Source organism: Heterocephalus glaber, unplaced genomic scaffold, assembly GCF_053883595.1.
Source record: "Heterocephalus glaber isolate CG9 unplaced genomic scaffold, H.glaber_assembly_v1.0 deba00001465, whole genome shotgun sequence".
Taxonomy (NCBI): Eukaryota; Metazoa; Chordata; class Mammalia; order Rodentia; family Bathyergidae; genus Heterocephalus; species Heterocephalus glaber.
In genome coordinates this window covers 30,902,150-30,927,329 of record NW_028258312.1, presented here as the reverse complement: position 1 = coordinate 30,927,329, position 25,180 = coordinate 30,902,150, and the positions used below count along the sequence as shown (strand labels likewise).

The following is a 25,180-nucleotide window of genomic DNA, read 5'->3' as shown; positions in this document are numbered from 1 at the left end:
CACTTTGCTGTTGCTGGCACATGATACCAGACACCTGCAACTTAGGGTTTATTTTGGCTTCCAGTTTCGGCCATCTCAGTCTGTGTGGTTGGCTGGCTCCATGGGAGAAACAGCAGGTGGAAGGTCCCAGAGGAAGAGAGCTGCTTGCATCGTGGCAGAGAAGGGAAGAGCCGGGAGGGAGCACAGTGTACCCTTGTAAGTGACGCCCCAGTGACCACCTCCTGGCATCCCGGCCTCCCAGCAGCACACTCGGCTGGGGGCCTCATCAGTGGATGAATCCAGAGTTGAGCATAGCGACCTCATGATCCATCACCTCCTAGAAGCCAGCTTTGAGCACATGAGAGTCTGGGGGGACATCCTGGATCTGCACCCCACCAGACCCCTATGCAGCTGCTTTCTGCCCACCCACGCCCTCTTACTGGCCGACTAACTAATAGATGGGTCTGTGGGGTGGAGGATTCTGAGGCTGAAAAGGCAGGAAGACTGGAATCAAGGAGAGTGTTTTCAAGACGTTTCGGTCTCTCCCAGTGCAGTCTTGGCCCTTTCTTGCCCAAAGATTCCTTGAAGACCTTGTTAGTGGACTGTGGTTCCAGCTGCTGTGGCTGACATTCTCGGGCTCTTTCTGTAGCGCCTGGAGCACTTCCAGGGCTGGATGCAACTGAGTCAGTCTTATGATCATGAATGTGTGTCAGTATGGTTCAGTTGGGTTTCTGAATTTTAGTCCCTTTATATTTATTTACTCATTTATTCTCAATACTGGACACACTGGATTTTCCATCAGAAGGATCTTGAGAACTAAGGCAAATTTAGGGGAAAGACAGACATTTTATGGGTACTAACCTTATCCTTTGCACGTTTTTGTTAATATTTTTAAGTTGCTACCAATGACTAGTAGTGTTTTTGTCAAAGTATGGTTTAACATACTTGAAAAGAGAGGATATCCAAAGTTAAGTTATCCTTTATTCTTTCAATATAGCTAGGTTTGTAGGTGATGTGCTACTCCCTTCCAATGAGAAAGCTGTCAAATTCAGAAAGAACAGTGAGCTTATTTACCCAAGATGATGGATCTAGGTTTTATCATTTACCAAAACTTCATAATATGGGAATGGTGGAATGAGGAGCTTGATAAAAATTTTTTCCCAAAAAAGCAATGATAAAAACTGGACAGAGGGCCGGGGATTTGCTTGGTGATTCTGGTGCCTGCCCTGCAAGCGCAAGGTCCCGAGTTCGATCGCCAGTCCCCCCCCGCCAAAAAAAAATTGGACAGCTATTTGTAGAATACTGAAACCAACTAGAAACCCACAAGCGAAAGTCCTGTACCAAGGTAGAAACACCAGGGAGAAACGCTTAAGTATGTGTGTAAAGAGAGGGTCAGGTTAAGGAATTACATGAAGATTTCAGGAATTTGGCTCAGGGCCAGAGTGGTATCTCCGAGAGCAGCATACTTTTTTTTTTAAATTCTTTTATTGGTACATTTTAGGTATACAATACATTTACATTTATCATTGGGTGTTTGTACCTGTACATGATGCATCTTGGTTCTTATTTTTCCCCATTACCTGTGCGCCCTTCACCCCTCCGCCCTTCCCTATTTACATAGACTTTGTTCCCATTTTTTTTCTTTCTCATAATTTTTCCTTTCCCTTCTTGCCTTTCCCCTTTCCCTCCCACCACCACTACACCTTTGGACCTTTTCCTGTTTCAAATTATCAATTATTCATTTTAATCATTTTAATCCTTATATACACTTTCAGTTTCTCACACTAGAGAAACTATTCAGTATTTACACATGTGTGTCCTATTTATTTCACTTAAGAGTATGGCCTCAATATGCATCCATTTAGCTATAAATGTCTCTAGTTTCTTATTCTTTATGGCTGAGTGGTACTCCATTTTATACAAAAACCACATCTTTATCCAGTTTCCAGTTGATGGGCACTTGGGCTGTTTCCAAGGTTTAGCTATTACAAACTGTGCCTCTATAAACATGGGTGGACATATATCACTGTGGTATGCTTCTTTTAATTCTTTGGGGAAGATTCCCAGTAGGGGAATAGCTGGGTCAAATGGGACCTGTAGTCCTAGTTCTTTGAGGTATCTCCATACTGACTTCCACAGTGATTGCACCTGTCTGGACTCCCACCAACAATGGAGAAGGGTTCCTTTCTCTCCACACCCCCAGCAGCATTTGTTATTGGTTGATTTCTTGATAGCAGCCACTCTTTCTGGGGTGAGGTGGAATCTCAGTGTTGTTTTCATCTGCATCTCTTGAATGACCTATGATGTTGAACATTTTTTCATATGTTTATTTGCTGCTTTTACTTCTTTGTCTGAGAAATGTCTGTTCATTTCAGATGCCCATTTTTGAATTGGGTCTTTGAATTTGGGGGGTCTGATTTTTTTCAATTCTTTATATATTCTTGATAGTAGTCCTTTGAGGTACAGCTGCTAACAATTTTTTCCCACATTGTAGGTTGTCTCTTAGCTCTGTTGGTTGTTTCTCTTGCAGTGCAGAAGCTTTTTAATAAGTTGAGATCCTAGTTGTTGATTCTTTCTGCTAGCTCCCATGCTACTGAGGATTTGTTCATAAAGTCTTTTCCTATGCCAATGTCTTCAAGTTCTACCTAACTTATCTTCCAGCAAGTCTAGTGTTTCTGTCTTAATATTTAGATCTTCAATCCACTTCAATCTTAGTTTAGTGCATGGTGAATAGGTATGGGTCTAGTTTTAATCTTTGCCAGGTTGAAATACAGGTTTTCCAACACCATTTATTAAATAGACTATCTTTCCTCTAATGAGGGTGGTTGGCTCCTTTGTCAAAGATGAGGTGGCTGAATATGTCTGGAGTTGTTTCTGTATCTTCTACTCTATTCCACTGATCCTCAGGTCTGTTTCTTTGCTAGTACCATGCTGTTTTTGTCACAGTAGCTTTGTAGTATAGTTTCAAGTTGGGGATTGTGATACCCCCAGCCATGTCTCTGTTGCCTAGAATTACTTTTTCTATTCTAGGTTTCTTTTGATTCCAAATGAATTTTTGGATTGTTTTTTCTAGTTCTGTGAAGTATATTGTTGGAATGTCAATCGGCATTCCATTAAATCTATATAGTAGTTTTGGAAGTATGGCCTTTTTCACTATATTGGTTCTTCCTACCCAGGAACAAGGGGTATCATTCCATTTTCTTATATCCTCTTCGATCTCTTTTTTCATAGTGCTATAGTTTTCAGTGTAGAGGTCTTTTGCTTCCTTTGTTAGGTTGATTCCTAGATAATTCATTTTTTTTAGATGCTATTGAAAAGGAATTATTTCCTGAATTTCTCTCTCAATGAGTTTGCTATTTGCATATAAGAAGGCTATTGTTTTTTGAGTGTTGGCCTTGTATCCAGCTACTCTGCTGAATCTGTCAATTAGGTCTAGTTTTGACTGAGTTTTTGGGTCTTCTATATAAAGTATCATATCATCAGCAAATAATGAATTTAACTTCTTCCTTTTCTATCTTTATTCCTTTTATTTCTTTCTCTTTTCTAATTGCTGTGGCTAATGTTTCCAGAAGTATATTGAACAGGAGTGGTGATAGTGGGCATCCTTGTCTTGTTCCTGATTTTAGCGTGAAAGTTTTCAGTTTTTGACCATTTAGTATGATGTTGGCAGTTGGTTTTTCATAAATAGTCTTAATCAGGTTGAGATAAAGACCTCCTATTCCAATTTTCTGCAGCATTTTTATCATGAATGGGTGTTGGATTTTGTCAAATGCCTTTTCTGCATGTATTGAGATGATCATGTGGTTTTTGTCCTTGGCTCTGTTAATATAGTGTATTACATTTATTGATTTACAGATGTTGAACCATCCTTGCATCCCTGCATAAATCCGTCTTGGTCAGGGTGTATCATCTTCTTGATTACACTCTATATTGTGTTTGCCAGTATCTTGTTGAGGATTTTTGCATCTATGTTCATTAGGGAGCTTGGTCTGTAGTTCTCCTTTTGGGTTGGGTCTTTCCCTGGTTTTGGAATCAAAGTCACACTTGCTTCCAGGAATGAGTTTGGAAGCCTTGCTTTCCTTTCAATTTCCTTGATGAGCTTAAAGAGTAATGGCGATAGTTCTTCTTTAAATGTCTTGCAGAATTCAGCAGTGAAGCCATCAGGACCTGGGCTTTTCTTTGTTGGTAAATTGTTTATTACATTTTCAATTTCACTCATTGTAATTGGGGTGTTTAGAATTCCTATATCTTCTTCACTTAACTTTGGCAATTCATATGTATCTAGGAATCTGTCCATTTCTTCTGTGTTTTCCATTTTATTAGAGTACAGGTTCTCAAGGTGTAGGTATTGATGATCCTCTGGATTTCGAGAGCAGCATACTTGATCTTTCAATGTCCTGAGCAATACAGAAAAAACTAGATCAGTCCTGGGATGCTCAGTGCCAGAGCTGGGGTTTAAGCTGACAGGGGACAGGGGACAGAGGTCAGCTGGCCAGGCCAAAGGGTAGTCCAGGCACTCTGTGTCTCACAGTCAGGACAACAGGAGGAAGTAGAGGGAACTGCAGGTCCCTGCAACAAATGAGATAAAAGAGATAAATTTCTAGGAAGATGCAAATGACCAAAACTGACAAAAAGAAATAGAAGTCCTGAACAGAGTTATAATAAGTATGGAGACTGAGTTAGTTCTTGAAAATCTTCCCCAAAAGAAAATCCCACACTGAGATAGATCTACAGTTCATTTGTACCAAACACTTAAAGAATAAATGAAGCCAGCCTTTCACCAAATCTTCCAGAAAATGGGAGAGGAAGCATTTTCCGGCTTATTTTATGAAGCTAGAATTACCTTGATACTAAAGCCAGACAGAAATATAAAAAAAAACTATAGACATTATTCTTCATAAACAAAATGCAGAAATTCTCAGTAAAATATTAGCAAGCCAAATCTATCAACTTACGGAAATGACAACATTATTTTAAATTCAAGTGGGCTTTATTACAATGCAAAGTTTAATATCAGAAACTGAATTAATATAATATACCATTAAAGATATTAAAGAATAAAAACCACATGATGATCTCACTAGAAATAAAATATTTCATAAAATTCAGCACTCATTGAAGAAAGCAGGAATAAATGGATGATAAAAATGCATCTGTGAAAATCCTACAGCCAACGTCTATAATGGAGGAAAAGTGGATGCCGCCTCCCTAGTATGAAGAACACTACCAAGGCTGCCTGCTTCCCCTCCTATTCAATATGGCACCCACATATCCTTCCGGTGCACAAAGAAGGGTACAAGAGAATATCCTGATTAGAAGAGAGAGGATATGATTTATTTGTAGATGACATGATTCCCCCAAAAAGTCCTTGTAAGAACTAATAAGTTCAGCAAAGCTGCAGGATACTGGAATATATAAAAATCAGCTGTTTTATATATAATGATCTAGAAATGAAATTAATAAAACAATTCTATTCATAATAACATCAAAAAGAATCAAATACTTAGTGAAAATCAAACCAAAATCTTCTATACTGTGAAAATCTTATAAAGTACAAAACGTGACTGAGAGAAGTTAAGGGAGAGATCTAACAGGTTTATAGATCGAAAGACTCAGTATTTACTAACGTGGTAATTTTTTCAAAACTGATCTATAGATTCAACATTTCCTGTTAAAATACTAATAGAGCTGTTTGCAGGAATTGACAAGCTAATCTGTTAAAAGTGCAGAGCTTTAAATAGATCTGTTAGGAGCCTCAGCTGGCCTTTTTCTATGGAGGTGGATCCAAGGCCATGACCTGGGGTTTTAGGGGGGATGAGAAAGGAACTTGGAATTGTGTGTATTTTCTGCCCGACTTCTGTAAAAGTCCTTATTGTGTCCAATCCAGACTGGAGTAGGTTAGTTCATCTGCTGTTTAGGGAGTGGGTGTCCCTTGTGCAGTGTTTTATGCTAAGGAGAGCATGTGGGGAGTGGTCATCAGCTGCAGTCACTGCATGCCCAGGGTCAGGGACCCAGTTTCACCTCCACCCAGGATCGTGGCATAGTAGCCCAACTGCGTGTTGCCGAGAGAGAAATCTGGTAAAACAGGGACAGTGGGCGTTTCTGATGCCGAGGCTGCTGGTGGTGATTGCCACAGAGGCTGAGGGGCCTCGGGATGGGGGTGTGGGTCTGCTGGCTCGGGTTTATTTCTGCACTGGGAGCATTTCTGAGGCTCGCGTTGAAGGAAAGCAGCCTCTGCGCTCTGCGGGCTGGTGCGGCCCACCCTCTGTAGGACTGGGGTGTAGGGAGCCCTTCCCTCTGGGCCAGGGGTGGGCACTCTTCTTGGAATCTTCAGGAGCCCGGTAGGGAGGATGTCGCTGTTCATCAGCCCGCGTCTTACTGTTTGCTGAGCTTCCTGATCGCCCATAGCAGGAGGGCCCGAGACAGCCCAGAGAGATTGTTTGGTCCCTGCCATGGCCTCGCTCCACCTCGAGATGAATTTTAGCCTGAAAAGGCCTTACCTTTGTTGAGAGCCGCATGATGAACATATTCCTGCAAACCTGGTCGGCATGGCTGACCTTATCGCTGGGCGTCTTTGTCATGTGTTCATTACTCACTCCATTTCAATTCCTGTGGTCCATTGCTCCCTTCTTCTGAATCTACACAATCATGCTTTGCAGTGGCTCGGTTTGCATTTAAGTGGGAAGTTAGATTCTGCCAGATGTGGACTGAGACGACATTGTTAATTATTTTTATCCGTCCATGTTGGCTGCGCATAGGGGTCACACACATCGCGGCGAGCTGGTGCACGATGTACCCATGTTAGTTCTTCCTTCCTTCCCTCTACTCCCTTCTCCCTTCTCTCCATCTCTTCATCTCTTTGCATTTGCAAAATGTCTCTCTCTCCCTGATCCCGAGTGTCTGTCTCTGATTTTGCTCTTTGGTTAATTTACACTCCGGGTTTCTCATGTCAGAATCCATGTGCTATTTAAGCTTGTGTCTCTGATTTATCTCACTCAATGTTCTGCCCCTGGGCCTGTGACGGGAAAGGCCACTCCTGGTGTGAGATGCAGATTCTTAGTGTCATGGGCTGCCCGCTGGGCACACGGCCCTGTGTCTGCTGAGTGTCACCCATCAGAGTTTGGCCTTGAGGTCAGATGAGGGAAGAGATTTCTTGCAGGGAGTCAGGCACCTGGGAAGGCAGGAGCGGCTCTTCTGGACCTCCACGAGGAGCAGGACACCACATGGGCCTCTGTCTCTGCTGGGAGGGACCTGGGAAGCGGGGTGTCCATGCAGCAACTGTCCCCTCAAGATGGTGACCAGGAAGCGGCCCCAGAGTCTGCTGGCATGATAGGAAATTAGCCTGCAGCTCACCATTTTGCTGTGTTTTGCATTCAGAACCTGAGTTGCAGGAGACCTGGGAAATGTGGCACTGGCATTGAGCCCTCCAGCTGCAGAGCTCAGAGAGCAAGGCCTGTCTTTGTCAATTAAGCTCCGGAAGGGAGATGGCCATTTGCAACTGTTTCCACTCAGTCCAGTCGGAACATGCGGAAGGGGAGGAGTAAAAAAGCAGAGTTCTCCCATAGGTTCAGTGCACCTCAGTTCACCTCCAGACTCGTTAACTTAGATCATGCATAGCAGTTTAGTGTAATATGAGGCCCAGTGACAAAGGAGATTTGCGATCAGAAGGCGCTCACCTGAGTGTACATCAAGGCCTGTGCTCAGAGCAGTGATGGCAAACCCTTTAGAGACCAAGCTCCCAAACTGCTTGTGACATCATCACCTGGCTCTGCTATTCCTTTCTGAGCATGCGCACGGCCCCTGTGTGCGCTGTTACCCGATGCTCGGCTGTTGGGCAGTACTGGAGTGATGCTGGGGTTACTTGGCTCTAGAGCCAACGGAGAGGGCTCGGTGTGCCTGCCGTGGATTTGTGCCATAGGTTCACCACCACTGGCTTAGAGTAAGCGGCCTTTATTCTCCGGACTCAGGAAAGTATAGATGCTGTGTGACTGGAGAGCTCATCCTGGGAAGGGGATTAGAACCTATGGCTGCTGTCGTTCCACACAGAGTTGGTGGGGAGGGACCCAGTGACATCGGGCAGTGTGAAGCTCTGCTACTTCATGGGGCAGTTGTGGGGTTCAGATAAAGTCATATGAAGGAAGTGCTTAGAGCAGTTCCTGGCATATAATAAACACGACATCAATGTTGCTATCATATTATTATTTTTTACAAAATGGGGTTAATTCTGACTTACAAGGTGTTGTAAAGCTCAAATGAGCTTATTCTCTGGCCGAACTAGGCACTGAATATTGTTAGCTTAAAAAAAATCGTAATGCTTGAAGTCTGAAAATGATGTATTCAGTGTAGTCTATTTCCTAGGCCTTTGAAGGTGGGGTAAGATGCAGTTACTGCTCACAGCTGAACCTTGAACACAAAGGCCACCTGCATGTCTTCAGGACCGAGTATCTCAGCCATGTGTACATCCGCTCTGGGCTTAGCATAGCACTTTATGGCTTTCCTAGGAGCCCAGGCCAAGAGGCAGGTTACTCTTGGAAAGTGATTTTTCTAACCAAATCTATATGTGTTCTCTGTGATTTTTACGGTCTCCACCCTTGAAACAGGGTCAAGCTTGATGAAGAACATAGGTGAGCTTCATGACATTTAGGAATCAAAATGGTTCATTAGTTTGTATTTGTACTCACTACTTTGACTTGCTTTGCTGGGAAACGAGTTCTACAGTTATCTGGTAGTCCTTTGAGTCATTTCTAGACTGTTGGATCATTTCTTGGGAAGTAAATAGAAAATACCTGTACAATTTGTGGTTTCGAAGAAAGTCTTCCTAGTGTGATGCACAGCAGTGATAACATGCAGGGATGGGGTTCTTGGGGTTCTGAATGCCTTCCGGCAGCTGCACCCCAGTTGTATGTTGTGTTGTCTTGGTCCCCACAGTGTGGATTCTGGAGGGGAACAGGCTGAGACCCCTCTGCAGGGACTGCAGATCCATGTGGATGAGATGGGGAAAGGGTGATTTGGGCGGCTCCCACATACACTGAAAGATTAATCTTTAAGAGTGATCTGTGTTGAGACAACACAGATAGATGGTCTGACTCTGCAGATGCGGGAGACAGGCCGGGGTGGGGATTCCCCTGAGGCTGAGTGTTTCACAGCTGTTTAGACAGCGCTTGTCAGAGTTCTCAGGGGCTCCACCAAAGGTGCTTTACAGTAGCCTGAGTCTTGTGGTTCCAGACCCTGGGGAGGAGCCTAAAGGAGAAGTGTGGTAAATTCCAGGGCAGGAAGCTTCCAGAAAATGAGCCAGGCTGTGGTAGTGTGTTCCTCCACGGTGGAAGGCAGGAGAAGATCCTGGATTTAACAATTAAAGCAGTTAAATAGAGGGACTCAGTCACGAGTGTGGGTAAGGCCCTTTGTGTAAAGGGAGATTTACAAGAGGGGATCAGATATATGGTGAATGTTTAAATTAAAAACATTATAGTAAAAGATCCATTGCCATGAATTGCCCTCAAAATAATTCCTCCTCTCTTTGAACGCACTCATCCCATCGTCCTTGCCACTTTCTGCAGCAGCTCTGGAGTGCTCTTTGCTGAGGGTCTTCATGAGGTGTGATCAAAACGAAGGTGAGCGCTGCTGCCGAGCACCATCCAACAGAAAGGCAGCTCGTAAAAACACAACGCTGTGTCCTCACCCACTTGATTCACCGGATCTGGCAGCGTGTGACTCTGGCTCTTCCCCAGAGTCAAAATGACCATGAAAAGTGAACATCTTGGATTGATTCAGAGCATCAAAGTAGCCACGGCAACAGCCAGCAGAGCCTTCCCAGAGTGTGACCGGGTTATGCGGGTGCAGAGCTTCCTGACCGCAGGGAATGGAGTCCAGCTCCCACCCGGCCTTCCCAGTGCCGAGGACTGCGGCAGCTCTCCACAGCTCTCCCTTCTCTCTGCCTGTGGCTTGCAGCACTGCCGCCACTCGGACAGTGTCCAGTCTCCCAGCCACTCACGCCCCTCACTCCTCTCCTCCCTGTCCACCTCTTCCCGACCCTCACACAGCCACCTCCTCTCTGGTGCTCACGTCCCAACGCCTGTGCCCCTCCTTGCTAGGCATGATCAGTGAATACGGGGACTCCTTACATTTAATGAGCTATTGCAGTAAAAGACACATCACCCTGAATCCTCTCGACACCCCCCAACACACTTATCCTATTGCTCATGGCAGTGTGTCTTTTACTGCAGTAAGTTACAAAATTAAGCATTCAACATTTTTTATCACTTCTTGTAGATATCATGGATTTATTATTTTTATTTCTTATTTCTAATGTTAGTTTATTCTGTTTATTATTTCATGATCTATTATTTCTGTCTCTTCCTGTGAGAAGTTCTTTATTTGTCTTTGCTTTCTGCTATCCTCAGCTCTTACAAAAGGAATTGGCACAAGCCAGGGATGATGGGACACACCTCTAATCCCAGCACTGTAGAAGGCTGAGGCAGGAGGGTCTCAAATTTGAGCCCAGCCTCGGCAACTAAAATTCTCTCCTTTGGCTTCTTCAGAATACCTCACTTCTTTTGTGACCACCTGCATCCCCGCTCAGCCCCTTGCACGCCAGGTGCACACACATTCACAGTTCCATACACACATTTCACAGACTTTCGTGATGAAGAGCTGCCACTCACATGCTCACCCCATTCCCGTGGAGCAGCAGCGAGTCTAGGTGGGTGCAGAGCTGTGTTGGAAGAGACGCAGAAGGCCTTGGGGATCGTTGTAACTTTGGCCTGTGGGGGACAATGACAACCGACAGAGACACCTTCTGCCTTTGCTTTTTAAGTCAGTTGGCTGTAAAGTGGAGCAGAAAAGAAAATGACCAGGATATGTAGAGTTTGTCCCTTTTCCTGGTGTCCTGTATATCAACCCTTTCTAAAGCATTCTCTGGGCTTCCAAGGTGTCTCTGGGCTTCCAAGGTGTCTCTGGGTAATGCTGATTCTGCTGCCCAGAAACTGACCAAAAGTATTTTGTTTCTTGAATTTCTAACAAGACCACTGCACTTTAGTTTTCCAACTGGCTCGAGTTATTTTTTTTTTCTTCTCCATTAACTTTATTGGTACATTTTAGGTATACAGTACAGTTACATTCATCATTGGGATCTTGTACCTTTACATGAGTATCTTTGTTCTTATTTTTTTTCCTCTTCCCTTGCCCTCCCTTCACCCCCTCCACCCTTCCCTATTTGCAAAGACCTTGTTTCCATTTTTTCCTCTTCTCATATTTTTTCCTTTCCCTTTTTTCCCTTCCCCTACCCCTCCCAATTCCCCTGCTCTTTTAGACCTTTTCTTCCTGTTACACAATATCAGTTATACATTTTTAAAATTACAATGTTAAGATCTAGGAGACATTACCACAGATTTTACAGAATTTAAAAGGATATAGAAACCATATTACAAAAATCTTTTTTGAAATAAATTTGACAACTTCTCAGAAGTACCTTGGAAGATAAATTAATGAAACTAACTCTGGAGGAAATATAAAATTTGAATAGCACCTATTAAAGAAAGTATATTCCTAGCTTGAAAACCTACCTATATGACAACAGCAGGCTCATAAACATTTTAACTGATAAATTATATCAAACAATTAAAGCAGAAAAAAGAAGGAACACTTCTCCCCTCATTTTAGGAAATCAACATTGTGCTAATCCTAAAACTGGATAAAGATAATAAAAGAAAAAAGTATGAACATAGATAGATATTTGTTTAACAAAACTATTGGAAGTCAGATCTGGCAGTATGTAGAAAGTGGTTTTGTTATAGGGGTGGCAGTGTTGGTTCAGCATTGGAAGATCCACCCCCAAAAGTCATCATTTTAACAGACGAAAGGAGAAAGTCATATGATTCTGTCACTAGTTGGAGAAAAAGTATTGGACTAAATTCTACCGCTGTTCATGGTAAAAGCTATCAGAAGACTAGAAGTAGAACTAAACCTTCTCAACAGATCAAAGACATGTACTCCATACTTCCAGTGAGAACGCCTTATATGAATGGAGAAGATACAATGCTTTCTCCTTAAGGTGGGGAACAAGGGCAGATATGCCTACTCTTCATCTGTCCATTAGACTTTGAAACATAGGTCTAAACCAAAATAGTCTGGCAATAAAATGACACAATTAGGTTAGGATTGGCAAGGTAGAAGCAAAATCTTTATATGTAGATGAAGTGATCATCTACAGAGAAAATACTTAGAAATCTCTAGGAGTCCCTAGAGCTTGTACTTGAATTCAGCAGGATTAGAAAACACAAGGTATATATAAAAATTCAGGTCTGTGTATACTTGCTATAAATGACGAACTGGATATTGAAATTTTAAAGTTATGTAGGAGTACAAAGGACCCAGAAAAGCCAAAAACAAAAACAAAAACAGTGATGGAAGACGTTTAGTACCTAATTTTAAGACTTCTTCTAAAGCTATAGTAATCAAGGCAGTGTTGGTGTAAGGAAAGACATATAGATCATTGGAATAAAACAGGGAATCTAGAAATAGAACCACACATATATGGTCCACTGAGTTTTGAAAGATTACTTAACATTAGCATTTTATAGAATATAAATTCAATTCAAGAACCAAGGAAAAGATAGTGTTTTCAGCAAATGACACTACAACACCTGGTATCCGTATATAAAAAATTAACCTCAACCCTTTATTTCCATACATGAAAATAACTTGAAGGGATCTATGAACCTAAATGTGAAAGCCTAAAAGTATAAAACTTTAAGAAGAAATTATAAGGGAAAATGTTTATGAATTCAGGGTAGGCAAGAACTACCTAGGATACAAAAGACATGATGTATAAAAGAAAAAAATTGATAAATGAGATTCCATCAAAATTTAGAACCTTAAATGACATCATTAGAATGAAAAGTAGTCCTTAAACAGACCATATTTACAATGCATATAACCTATGACCAGAATATATAAAGAATTCTTAGAGCTCATTAATAGACATCCCAATTAAAAAGTAGACATAAGAAGATGATAAATTGGCTCGAGTTATTTATTGTCTCCCGTAAACCTGTGTCTCCCGGTTTCCGGTCTCTTTCCTGCTTGCTCAGCCTGTTTTCTTGAGTCACTTCAACTTGCTCACACTGTGGCCTCCTGGCTCACCATCCCTCAGAAGCTGCCCACACTGCCCCTGGCCTAATGTCTTTGTCACCTTCTGTAGTGGCGCAGTGTGACCATGGGAACTGAGATCGCCCGGCAATTAGGAGGGGCAGCCCGCCACTTCCCATGGACAGTTTCCTCAGGTTGTGCATTTCTGTGAGAAGCTGCATCTTAGAATTGCTTAGTTTAAATATTTTTATTAGCCCACGTTTGCAGTGCAGAATGATTGCTTTCCTCTGGGGAGTTGGTGCACACATATGACATATCTTCATTATTTTTATTTCCCCTTCTTCTCTCCTTTCTCCCCCTCCCTCTATCTCGCTGTCCTCTTCCCATTTGCAAAAGCTCTGTCTCCTTGTTTCCTATTATCTGTCTTTATTTTGCTCCTTAATTTATTTATACTCAGTGTTTCTCATATAAGAGAAACCATGTGCCATTTAACCTTCTGTGTCTGCTTTATTGCTTGATATTAGGGTCTCACGGTGCATCCATTTTCCCATAAATTACTCAAATTTATAATCTGGCCAAAAATCCTGGCTCTGATTTTACTGTTCATTATCTTAGGTAGCTGTTAGATTTCTCTGAGCCCCAGTTCCCTCATCTCTAAAAGCAAAGAATATGTTTCCTGGGATTGTGAGAATTAACAAAGGTAATTCACAGAAGTTGTTAATCAGTTCTATAATAAAGTCAATGTATAATCTTTCCTGTAAGAACCTTAAAGCTTGTGCTTTTGAAAAATCCATAAAACAACTCTGTTGACAGTCTTTAACTGCTGATATTCTTGAAAAAAATGGTGGCAAAGATCCTGATTTCACCATCCTTCGTGTATTTTTCATTTTATTTTATTTTATTTTATTTTTGGTACTGGGGATCGAACTCGTGTCCTTGAGCCTGCGCACAGGCGGTGAAACCACTGAGCTAAATCCCCAGCCCCCCCACATGTATTTTTAATCACAGAGAATGAGAGGCCAGCTAAGCTTCTTTCTCTCAGTCTACAAGGATGTGTTTCTGTTTATTGCTTTGGTTAATTTGAACTTGGAGAAAATCTCAGGTTAACCTGAATAAGAAAAATTTAAAAACTGAAGGATAAGAACCATGTACCTAAAGGTGGAAACAAATGAACAGAAATGCTCTGCTACACTGGTGCATGTCCCCATGCTGTGTCCCCTGCTGACCTTGAGCTTGGACTGAGGAGGCCAGTGGTGTAATCTGTCAGCAAATACCAGGACGTGGGCTTCCTAGAGAGAAGCTCCCCTCTCTTCAGTGGGGTAGGCAGAGAGAACATTTGCTTCTTTAGGTGGCTTGAGAAAGCTTTAAAGCTAGTGTCGTGTCTTCTTTTTCAGCCACCCGGAAATGCTTGCAGAGTTACTGCACTGAAGAGTAGACAGAAATGTCACCATGTGCCAGGGGCTGATCAGACCCCTGGACCTGTTGCAGGGTTGATGAAGAATAAAGAAAGACAGAGACAAATTTCAAGATGCAAGGGGCACTAGGAGGGGTCTGCCTCTAGTGGACAGACTCAACAATCTCCATAGTTGACCCATTTTTATTAGTAAGCAAAAGGTGCAAGAGAAAGGGGACCAGTGTGAATCAGGAACAATAGTGCTTGAAATGATATTTTGAAAAACAGAGAACAGGTTAAACTTTCATGAGGAGAGAGTGTGAGAAGGGAGCAGGTTATACCTCACAATAGAGGACCACGTTAATGAGGAACTAGTTCTTTCTGTCTTCCTGCACTGTTACAAGCACCTCAGTAGATGATATGTTGCCTCAAGAATGCCAGGGTCACTAGTTTACTCTTGCAGCTGAGACACACTGTTTTCTGTAAGCCTCCTGCTCTGGAGGCATGGTGCACTGACCTCAATTCAGTGGGCCTGGGTAATGTAGTCCCAGTCTCCAACAATCATACTTTCTAGTTCCTAGTAACCATGTGGCCTAGTCCCCAACAACCAGTGCCTCTAATCAGTCAGATGAACGCTGAATCTGCAACCATTTTCGTAGATTGAAAGTAATAATTCAGTCTGTCCTGTAAACCAGTTTGATTTGAGGTTTCTGCGATTTGCAAACAAAAGATTGCAAAGTGATAATCCATTGAAAACCATTGAGGGCTGGGGATTTAGCTCAGTGGTTCTGATGCCTGCCTCACAAGAACACGATCCTGAGTTTGATCCCTGGTACCAAAAAAAAGAAAAAAGAAAACCATTGAAAGCACCAGTGGGTCACCATTCCAAGTGCCCTGTCCCCTACAGGTGATTGCCCCCAAGAATGAGTATATCAACTGGGACTCATGGAACACTGTGCCCACCACATGCAGGGCGGTAGGCTGGCAAATATTCTGTTCATGTGATTGACCTGGTTTTTTGTTCATTTTTCTAGCTGTGTGACCTTGAACAAGTATTTCACCTCTGCTGCCAATTTGTATTTAAATTCAAAAATTGAGATTAATATTTAAATTCAGAAATAAATATTGTTCAAGCAGTGCTATTAGATAGTTTCTTTCAAGGATGATATCTGGTGGTTGTGGGAAATTGTTGTGAAATCAAATAGCTTTAAAGACTGTGAAAGATGGAGAGACAGATTGATCATTCCTTGTGAACGTTAGACATTGTTCATAGACATTGTCAGTGCTTCAAAGAGTTGAGGCATGTTCCCCTTTGGGGTCAGAGACCTCCATGTGTTGATCAAGCCACTCAATAGTCCTTCAGGAAGGAAATGCAGAGCTTAATGTCCATGTGTCTTTACCATGCTCATGTATCCTTGTAATCAGATGCCATCAAGAGTATACGGTGCAGGCCACTGGGCTAAGGGAATGGATGGACAAAACCAGCTCTAAGTGGGACATAATTGTGGCAAATAACATTCTATTCAGTGCCCAGCACTAGTTTCTGTTTTGTAGGAATGACTGATCTTTAAGTAGGATAGTACTGTTCTCCTTGTATAAGTGGAGAAACTGAGTCACAGACAGGTTGTTAATTTGCCCCACACTGTACCTCTGGCCTGTTCTACAGCCACATCAGCTCAGGGTTGGACCTCCATGTGAGTGGTGAGGCCCAAGGGATGTCTTTGAGGTCTCTTGTGCCTGGTTCTTGGTGATTCCATAGCACTTGGAAGGCTGTGCCTGCCTGTGGCTGATCATTTACTCTGGTTACCTCCACACTAGATTTGTGGATTGCTCCAGCCTTGCTGACTGAGAAGCATTGCTGAAGACCATTTATGTAAGTGTCTGGTTAATTTCTAAGAATTCTGATCCCTGAGAGTGGTAAACATAGTGAGCTGTGAACAGCAGAGAGATTGTGAGAGTATCAAGCTTTGATCTTAAAAATACACAAAGAGCAAAGTTGTTCAAATCAGTTAATAAAAACAGCCAAGCAGTATCATCAAATCCTAATCTAAAATGGTAATAGCAGTTGAAATTTGAATTTATGGGTATACTGGAAATTTGATAAAGAAAACTCCTTCCATGGTCTTTAAGCCTGTGACACTGGGTCATTTGGAGAGCAGTAGAAATGCCCTTCTATTTGATGGCCTGTCTTTCAAAGTAGATGCCCCCCATCCCCATCACTGATCCAGGCATGGATGGACCAGTAGAGGTAGAAGCAGCAGCTCTTTAACCAAGTCTTTCATCATTTCCTGTTGATTTCCAGGTTTTCATTTTCCCTTCCCCCTTTCCATCTTTCACTCAACTCATTCTTTTGTCTTCTCACTAATTATCTATCTATCTATCTATCATCTATAGCTCTGGCAGGGCACCTCTGCCCTATCCGCTTCTTCAGTATTTCAAAATCCTTCAGCTTTCATCCTTCAGCAAGATCCTGGCTACTTCTTCTTCCCCACCTCTGACTCCTGTGGAGGCCTCTGTCCCACTTTGATTAACCCACCTTACAATAAACTGCCACCACTTCTCAATCCCTTCATCTATTTTATCATTAGATATAACAAAATAACTCTTCTTGCTGGTGGCTCCAAAGGGATCTTTGTGTTGAGACACTGTTATTTCACAGTGTGTCTAGGTGTGGTCTTCCTGACTGTGATTCCTGGACCTGTAGATCCATGTCTTTCATCAAGGCCTTAAAATACTTTTCCTATATTGCCTCTGTTTTTTTGTTTGCTTGTTTTGTTTTCCTTTTAAAAACTTTTTTCTAACAGTCTTACTAAATATAAATTGAAAGTTCTAAGTCTATCATCCATATCTTAATATAAACAGGAAAATATCTCGCTCTCTGTTGTTTTGTTGTTGTTGTTGTTGTTGTTTTGGGGGGGGTGGTACCAGGGATCAAACTCAGGACCTTGTACTTGTGAGGCAGGCACAGTGCCACTGAGCTGAATTCCTGGCCCTCTTCTCTCCTCTATTTTCTATATCTAGCTCTTTTTGCTGCATTTGGGGTAATTTTCTCAGATCCATTTTTTTTCAAACACGTTTCCAGTGTACTCATTGCTTATTCAGTGGGGCCTAATTTGTGCTTATTTCTCTTTTGAGCCTTGATTTTCAACTATAAAATTGTCAGTAATATTTGAAAGAATAATTTTATTTCTATTTTCTTACCTGCTGTTAGTAGCAAGTAGGAAGTTTTGTGTGGTTTTTATAAAATCTCTTAAAATATTTGTTATTCTTTGGTCATGTTTTCAGTGCTCACTTTTATACCCTTCATGCTTGTAAACATCCTAATTTTAGAATATTTAAACTAGAGCTCTCTAGTCTGGAATTCTTGGCAATGGTGCAGCTTTGTGGGTGCTGACGCTATGTTGACTGATCTTTGCTCATAGTGGATGGTTTGTGTTGTAATGTTGCATTGTGTGTTTTTCTTCAGGGGCTTTAGTTGTTTAATCCAAATTTGAGTCCAACATGGATAGCCTATGGCTACCAGTTCTCAAGAGAGTTTTTTCCCCATCATTCCCACTGATGTGGGCAAGTTTCTTTTTTATGAGGAAGGGGATTGTCGGAGGTGGAACCCAGGACATTGCCCATACTAGGCAAATGCTCTACCACTGAGGTACACCTCCAGTCCAGATGAGGTTCCCAGTTGTTTCCCTTGTATGTGAAGTGCTTTTCCTAGTTCACTCTTTCACAGCTGGTGGTCTATTGAGAGTTCCATCTTTATGCTGGATCCTCAGTTTCCCTTGTGGTACCCACTCCTCATGAAGGCCTGGGGGCTCCTTCTTCCCACCCACATGGACATTATAACCCAGATCTGGAGTTACCATTCGTGGGGCCCTTCCCTTCCCTGCATGGCAGCCAGCTTCCCTTCTGAGGCTTGGTTCTGGCTTTCAGGTTCTTCTGTGTATTTGACTCTGGAGAATTCCTTTTTTTGAGGATTCAGCTAAACATTTTGAGTGATGTTTTTTATATTTAACTCAGAATTTCCAAGTTTTCAATAAAAAATTTTTTTTCAAGATCTCTCGTTTGCCAAGATCATATCGTCACCATTCTCTGACAGAACTTAAATGTCTCCTGTGGGTGGAAGGCGCCTGTGCATGTTCAGGGGAGGAAGAAGGGCCTCTGCTTGTTAGAAGGTAGAGATTTTGCCCAACTCACGCACGAGCGCTGCGGACTGCTCTTGCAGTCCCCGCCCAGCCGTCTCACATTCACCTCTCATTCACTAAATGTCTACTGTCCAGGATTCCATTCATTCATTTAGCAAATACATATGAGGCATGGCATCCGCTGCATGCCAGACAGATCCCCCTGCTCAGCAGAAAATTAACAGGATCCCTCTCTTCATGGCGGACACAGATATTGATCAGATAATCACACGTACAAATATGAAACCGCACGTGTGGTAAGTGCTGTGGAGTAAAGGGCTGTGCAGCTGTGAGAAATGTAACGGGAGATTTGTCCGACTGAGGCCAGGAAAGGCTCATCTGAGGCCATAACAGATGCAGCAAGGGCGAGTGACTTCTCACTGAGTAGAAAGGAGCACGGTGATTGTTCCAGGTATGCAGCAGGAAGGCAGGGGCACCGGGGTCACGGGGGAGAGATGCACAGAAATTGAAGAATATTGTTTCAGGAAAGGCTGAGAGAAACTAAAACCAGACCATGGAAGACCTCGTAGACCGTGTTTAGGAGTTTCGTATTTATCAGAAGGGCTACGGAAAGGCCGTGGACAGTGGAATGACACATCCTGTTTGCCATTGGAGAGATCTTTCTGATTCCAGTGAAGAGAACAGATCTGAGCTGGCAGGAATGAAACTGGAGGCGAGTTGGGAGGCACCACAGTGAGCCAGATGAGGGTTGCTGGTAGCTCACCCCCCATGTGGGCTCTAGACAGAAAGGCATAGATTTGAGACTGACTTAGCAGGGAAAATCGCGAGGAGCAGCAGAGAGCTGGGAGGAGGCCAAAGTCCCAGGCCTGTGTAGCTGTCACTTTACTTGAACAGCAACATGAGAGGGAGCAGATGTGGTGGAACGGCCATGGGTTTTCTTTAGAACATACTGAGCTTGGAGGGGTATCAGAGACATCAAAGAGGAGAAGGGCAAGAGGATTGGATATGAGGGTCTGGGACATGAATGTGTCATTTGCTCACAGGTTCAAGTGCAAGTGGTGGAGTGAGAGAGCTCCTGGGGACAGTCGCAGAGTGGCCCTGGCTGTAGAAGCACGGAGGTTACTGAGGACTTTCCCGGGAGCTGTCTTGAAAGTGAGATGGGCGGGAGGCTTGGAACCACGCGTAGAGAGGGCCAGAGAGCAGGAAACCAACCCGTCCAGACCACTCTCAGGAAGTATGAACTTTTTACATTTATTGACTCAGATTGATTGAACCTAGATAGAACTGGGGCCTTGTACATGGTAGTGTGTGCCCTACCACCAAGCTCCACGCCTAGCCAGGTACGTGTTCATTTTTTTAAAGGAAATGTGTCGTTTAATTATGATCGGGTGGCAGAACCTTAGCACACAGTAAGCCAGATGGCATGAAAGTGATTTCCCGGGAGTGAGGAGGGCAGAGGGCCTGCCCCAGGCTGGTGTGTGGCTCTTTGGGCGGGGTGGGGGCCCTGGGTTCTGTCTCCAGCACTGCAGGAAATAAAGAGATCGGGATCAACATCGAACTGTGACAAAATTAGTCTTTACTGAGCTCTGGCTACTGTCTCGGCCCCGTTTTAAATGCCGAACATGTATTAATTAACGAGTGCAGTCTCACGACAGTTCATCAGCTCACACAGGCGTCGATGAGCTGGACACCAGAGAAGCGATGGGATCGGCCAGGTGGGGCACAGCAGCTTGACCCAAGAGGTCTGGCTTTTAGAACACTTGCTCTATTTTAAATGACAAATACTAATTGTATAAATTGTATATTTATGGGATTCCATGTGGTGCATTGATACAGATCATCATTATGAAATGATTAAATCAAGCTAATAAACCTAGGACTTCACACACTTATAATTTTTTGTGGTGAAAATATTTGAAATCTGCCATTTTAGCACTTTTGACACACATGTCCTTAAGCACTGTGCTGCTCTGCTTCCCATATGGATCTACAGTAGAGTACTGGTGTCATCTCCAAGCCTAGGTATGAGCTCGTCCACAGATATTCAGAACATTACATAGTGGCTTTGGCCATGAGTCTGAATTAACACTTGCTCGAGAGCTTTGTTAAACCTGCTTCTTGGCTTTGCATTGTGGAGCGAGGCGGGGGCAATGAAAGCATCGTTCGGGTGGCTGCAGCTTTCCCTGAGTAACACGTGCACGTTCTTCCCGTCATTGCCCTGTGGCCCGGGCTCCCTGCCCAGAAGATAGCAGTGAGTGGCACCCGGTGTCTTCAGCCCACCGCCGCTCTGCCAGGACGCGTCTTCCGCGAGTTCCACGATCAGTCTCCCAAAATGAGCGATCTCTTTCTGGGGCCTGGCTCTGACCATGGCCTGTACTTCTTTTCCTCCTCAGGATTCAACAACATGGAGAGAACGTGTGACAAAGAGTTCATCATACGCAGGACGGCCACCAATCGGGTCCTGAACGTCCTCCGCCACTGGGTCTCAAAGCACGCGCAGGTAATTCAGGGTTGCATGTTTAATGTGACTTTTCCAAGCTCTGTACGTACGTGCAGAACATCTCTTGGTTCTTGGCAGCTAAGATTCAAATTCGGAACCAGGCGGGGAAGACACTGGGCGGCTAAGAGGCTCCAGGCGGCCACACACCTGGCCAGCAGTGCATTTCCCATCTGCGAAGGACACAGCGGGCGAGGCGGGGCCCCCTTCCTCTGCCCTGCACCCTGACAGCCCTGTCCCGAGGTTGCACCTGTCAGCACAGCTCTGCTCCAGGGCCACCAGCTCCACGGCCTGGGGAAGAGCATCGCAGCTCTGTGGAGGGAGGCGGACACTTGGCGTCCGCTCAGGGAGTGTTTTGTCGGCCTGACTCAGGGCGTTGCCTTGTGTCTTTTGGTGTCTTGGTTCTGAGTACTGTTTTCAAAATGTGTCACATTGGCAAGACACCCACTTGTTGCTGTGATCAAAAAATATGATAAATGTTAATTTTTAAAAAAAATTCTTGGAGGGAAAGACACATTGCCATGAATCTCCCTCAGAATCCTCCCCCTCCCTTTGAACGCACTCACCCCATGGTCCTCGCCACTTTCTGCAGCAGCTCTGGAGTCCTCTTTCCTGAGGGTCTTTAGTTGTGCTGTCCTGGCTGCCTCCATGTCCTGAATGGATCGGAAGCATTGACCTCTCATGGTCATTTTGACTTTGGGAAAGATCCAGGAGTGCCACAGTGTCAGATCTGGTGAATAAGGTGGATGAGGACGCAGTGTTGTGTTTTTACTTGACAGAAATTCCCATAAATGGTTGATCAGTGAAGAGTGATCACAAGACACAGTTAATGTTTAAATTTTAAAAATTTATTACAATAAAAGACACTTTGCCGTTAATCTCCCCTTAAAATCCTCAAATCCTCTCTCACCCTATGAACACACTTATTGTTCTCGACGCCATGTCTTTACTGTAGTAAGATTTGTCACAGACTTTTAACATGCACCATGTCTGTGGATCGCCCCTCATATTTAGGTTTACAACTCCAGCTGGTGGAATTTACAGCCCTTTTGTAACTCAGAGCCAGGCCCCACTTTGCCTGCTGGCTCAGGGCACACTCGTGCTCTTGCAGGGCCTCCTGGGCTTGAGGAGAGACTCAGGGCCAGGACGGGCCCCTCAGGGTGCAGGCATGGGGCGGACGCGTGAGGTAGCTGGTGAGGCTCGCTCTGTGAGACAGCACGGAGCAGTCCTGGGGCCGTCATGGTCGGGGGTGATGCCCTGTCTGAGAGGCTCACCACAAGGGCCACACTCAGGTCCCTGTGGCAGCAGGATTTCCTAACCGAGAGCTGGGGAACGGGGCCTCCCCAGTAATTGTAAGCCAGCAGAAAGTCTCTTTTAAAGAAAAGCAATCCAGAGAGTGTGCTACGTAAGAGGTGTAAAACTGCATTGTAAATAAGTTAAGTGAATCCTATTTCATTGAAATCCCAGCGACCACCCGGGCTCCTGGACAGTGTCTCATAATCTCCGTGGGCTGCTTTCGAGCCACTCTGCCTCACTGCAGGGAAACCAAGTCCTGGCAATTCACACGTCACTTTTGGGTTTTGTGGTGTTCTTTAAATTTTAACTTTCTTTAATTATTTGGTACTGGAGATTGAACCTAGGGCCTCCACACTGAGCTATATCCTGAGTATGTGTGTATATATACACATACATATATATATATATATATATATATTTTATTGGGGTCTCCCTAAATTGCTCAGGTTGTGCTTCCACTTGGAACCCTCCTGCCTCAGCCTCCCTGAGGGCTGGGCTTACAGGCGTGCTCCACCACAGCTGGTTAGCCTTTTCTTTAGAAAATACTTGGTAAGACTAGAGTACTTCACTTTGCTTTCTGGTTCCGAAAATCCTCATCTGTCAGCTCCTCCTCCTCTTGTTCCACTTTGTCCCTCCTCTGGGTGGACCCGGCCTAGGCAGAAGCTGGGGCTCAGGGCTGCTGTGCTCTTCTTCCAGCTCCGCCTGTCCCATGGGCCCCAGCTGGCCTCCTGGGCCCTCTGTGTCCGTCCTCTCTTCTGGGGCCAGGCTTTTCCTGACTCTCCCTCCAGGCCCTTCCCTGGGACCACACAGGGTACCGAAGACGAGCTGCTGCTGGACTGCAGGGTGCGGCTGGCTTTCCTAACCTGGGCGCAGCCTAGGTGACAAGGGTCAGAGCAGCACAGGGGCGCACATGTCCTTTGTCCCGGGCTTGGGGGACTGGGCCTGGTGAGAAGGAGGAGCCGGGTGGGCAGCTCCGGAGAGAGCAGGGCCCAGCGCTGCAGGCTGAAGGTTGTCAGGCACCTGTGTGCTGGAATCTCCCGTGTGGCAGCTGCTGCTCCCGAGTCTTCCATGGGCTCAGGTGTGGGGCACAGGATTGCTCAGGCGGACCCAGGAGGAGGCTGAGCCCACGCTCCCTGGGGGAGTTGCCAGACCACCAAGCAGGACAGCGAAGAGCTCTGATGGCACCTGTGTGGGAGGCCGAGGACAGGGCAGAGGGAAGGCCCTGGGGGACCCTGCCGGCCGGGCCAGGCACAGGAGAGGTGGGGACCAGGAGCCTCCTGGGCGAGGCACGTGGCTCGTGGGGGCATCTGGTGACACTGGGTACCAGGTGGACAGGCACTGCCTGGGGAGGGGCAGAAGGAGTGTGGGACCCACCCGAGAGAGTGCCCAGGGGCAGGCTCACTGCCATCCTGCCCCTCCAGGGGGACAGGGCCGGGCTCCCAGGCCTGAGGTTCTTCAGGACCGAGGCCAGCGCCTGGAGCCAGGGCCAGCCAGGTGGTGCGGCAGGACAGGAGGGACTGGTGGGGCCACGCATCCGAGCGGGACAGGAGTGGCATCGGATCAGCACGGGACCCTTCATGTCCCTGCTGAAGGGGACAGTCTCGGACTGACTGGGACTCGTAGGTCCTGGGAGGCTCTGGTCTCCCGGACCTCCCAAGGCGGGAAGGACAGGCCTGGGAGCAGTGCCTGGGAGCCGTGACGTGGGGCAGTGACAGCCTCCTGGGGACACAGGTCCCCAGAGCAGTTTCCCAGGCCACATGGGAGTAACTCAGCCACTGCATCCCGCGTCTGGCGTGTGGTCAGCTGACGGTGTCCCGCCCACACCCCGGCACAGCCACAGCCTGCCCTCTGCTGCCCACTGTAGCACACAGCTCCGGTGTCCCGCCCTGCTCCACACCCCTCCCAGGAACGTCACTCTCGGGCCTGTCTGCCCTGTGCTGGTGCCACCCCTGCCACCCAGTGCCCGTTCACTTCCAGTTGTCGGCACCACTTCCTGTTCATCTCTGTGTCTGAGCTAAGAGATCCCAGACCCCTTCCAGCTGCAAAGCAGTGTTTGTCCCCAGACTCGGGCTTCCTGCTGCAGCAGCTGCAGTGAGGTAGAGAAGATGGTTTAACGGAAGTCGGCTGCATCTCCTGCCTGTGTCCGGGGCTCCTGGGGCTGCTGCCTGGCAGTCTCACACCTGATCCTGCAAGTGTTTGTTGCGAATCCTGAAGACAGTATTTCACTCTCCTTTTCTATGGTCCAGACAACCAGCTAACCAAATCAGGAACACCCTGCTCCCTTTAACTGCGCACTGAAGTCTGTGCTGGTCTTTGTACATCTCTGTTCATTATGTTTTATATCTGGATGTCCCCAAAGCCTCACATGCTCGGGGCAGGGCTGTGGGAAGGGACTGTGTTATGGGCCTGTGGCCGACTTCCTTTTAGGAGGCATGACCTGGATGGTCTCTCTCTCTGGCCGACTCCCCCCTTATCGCTCTGCTTCCTGTCCTCCATGAGGTGAGCAGCTCTCCTCCCCCAGCCCTTCCCCCATGGCCTCCTGCCTGGGAGCCAGCGGACGATGCACCCATAACATGAGCCAGAATAAACCTCCCTCCACTGAGTTGCCAGTGTGGGGTGTTGTGTCCCAGCGGTGGGCTGAGATGGATACCACTGTTCCCCGTGAAGGCCCCCCGTAAGCTTTCCAGGCTTTTCTTCCTCCTGGGTGAGACATTTGCCACAGGACTTGGCAGCCAATGTGGAGTAGATGTGAGCATTTAAGAAGCCAGGGTCTTCAAGGAGCTGAAGTTA

General features: G+C 45.3%; 1 protein-coding gene across 5 annotated transcripts in view; it reads left to right on the top strand.

The window, feature by feature from the left end:
• Rasgrf2 (Ras protein specific guanine nucleotide releasing factor 2) overlaps window positions 1–25,180 on the top strand; it is a 182,165-nt gene that overhangs the window by 126,944 nt on the left and 30,041 nt on the right. For all 5 annotated transcript variants that reach the window (XM_087180737.1, XM_087180738.1, XM_087180741.1 and 2 more), the window contains one exon: window positions 20,991–21,097. In XM_087180737.1, the coding sequence (XP_087036863.1) occupies window positions 20,991–21,097 (107 nt within the window). The remainder of the gene's footprint in view (window positions 1–20,990; window positions 21,098–25,180) is intronic.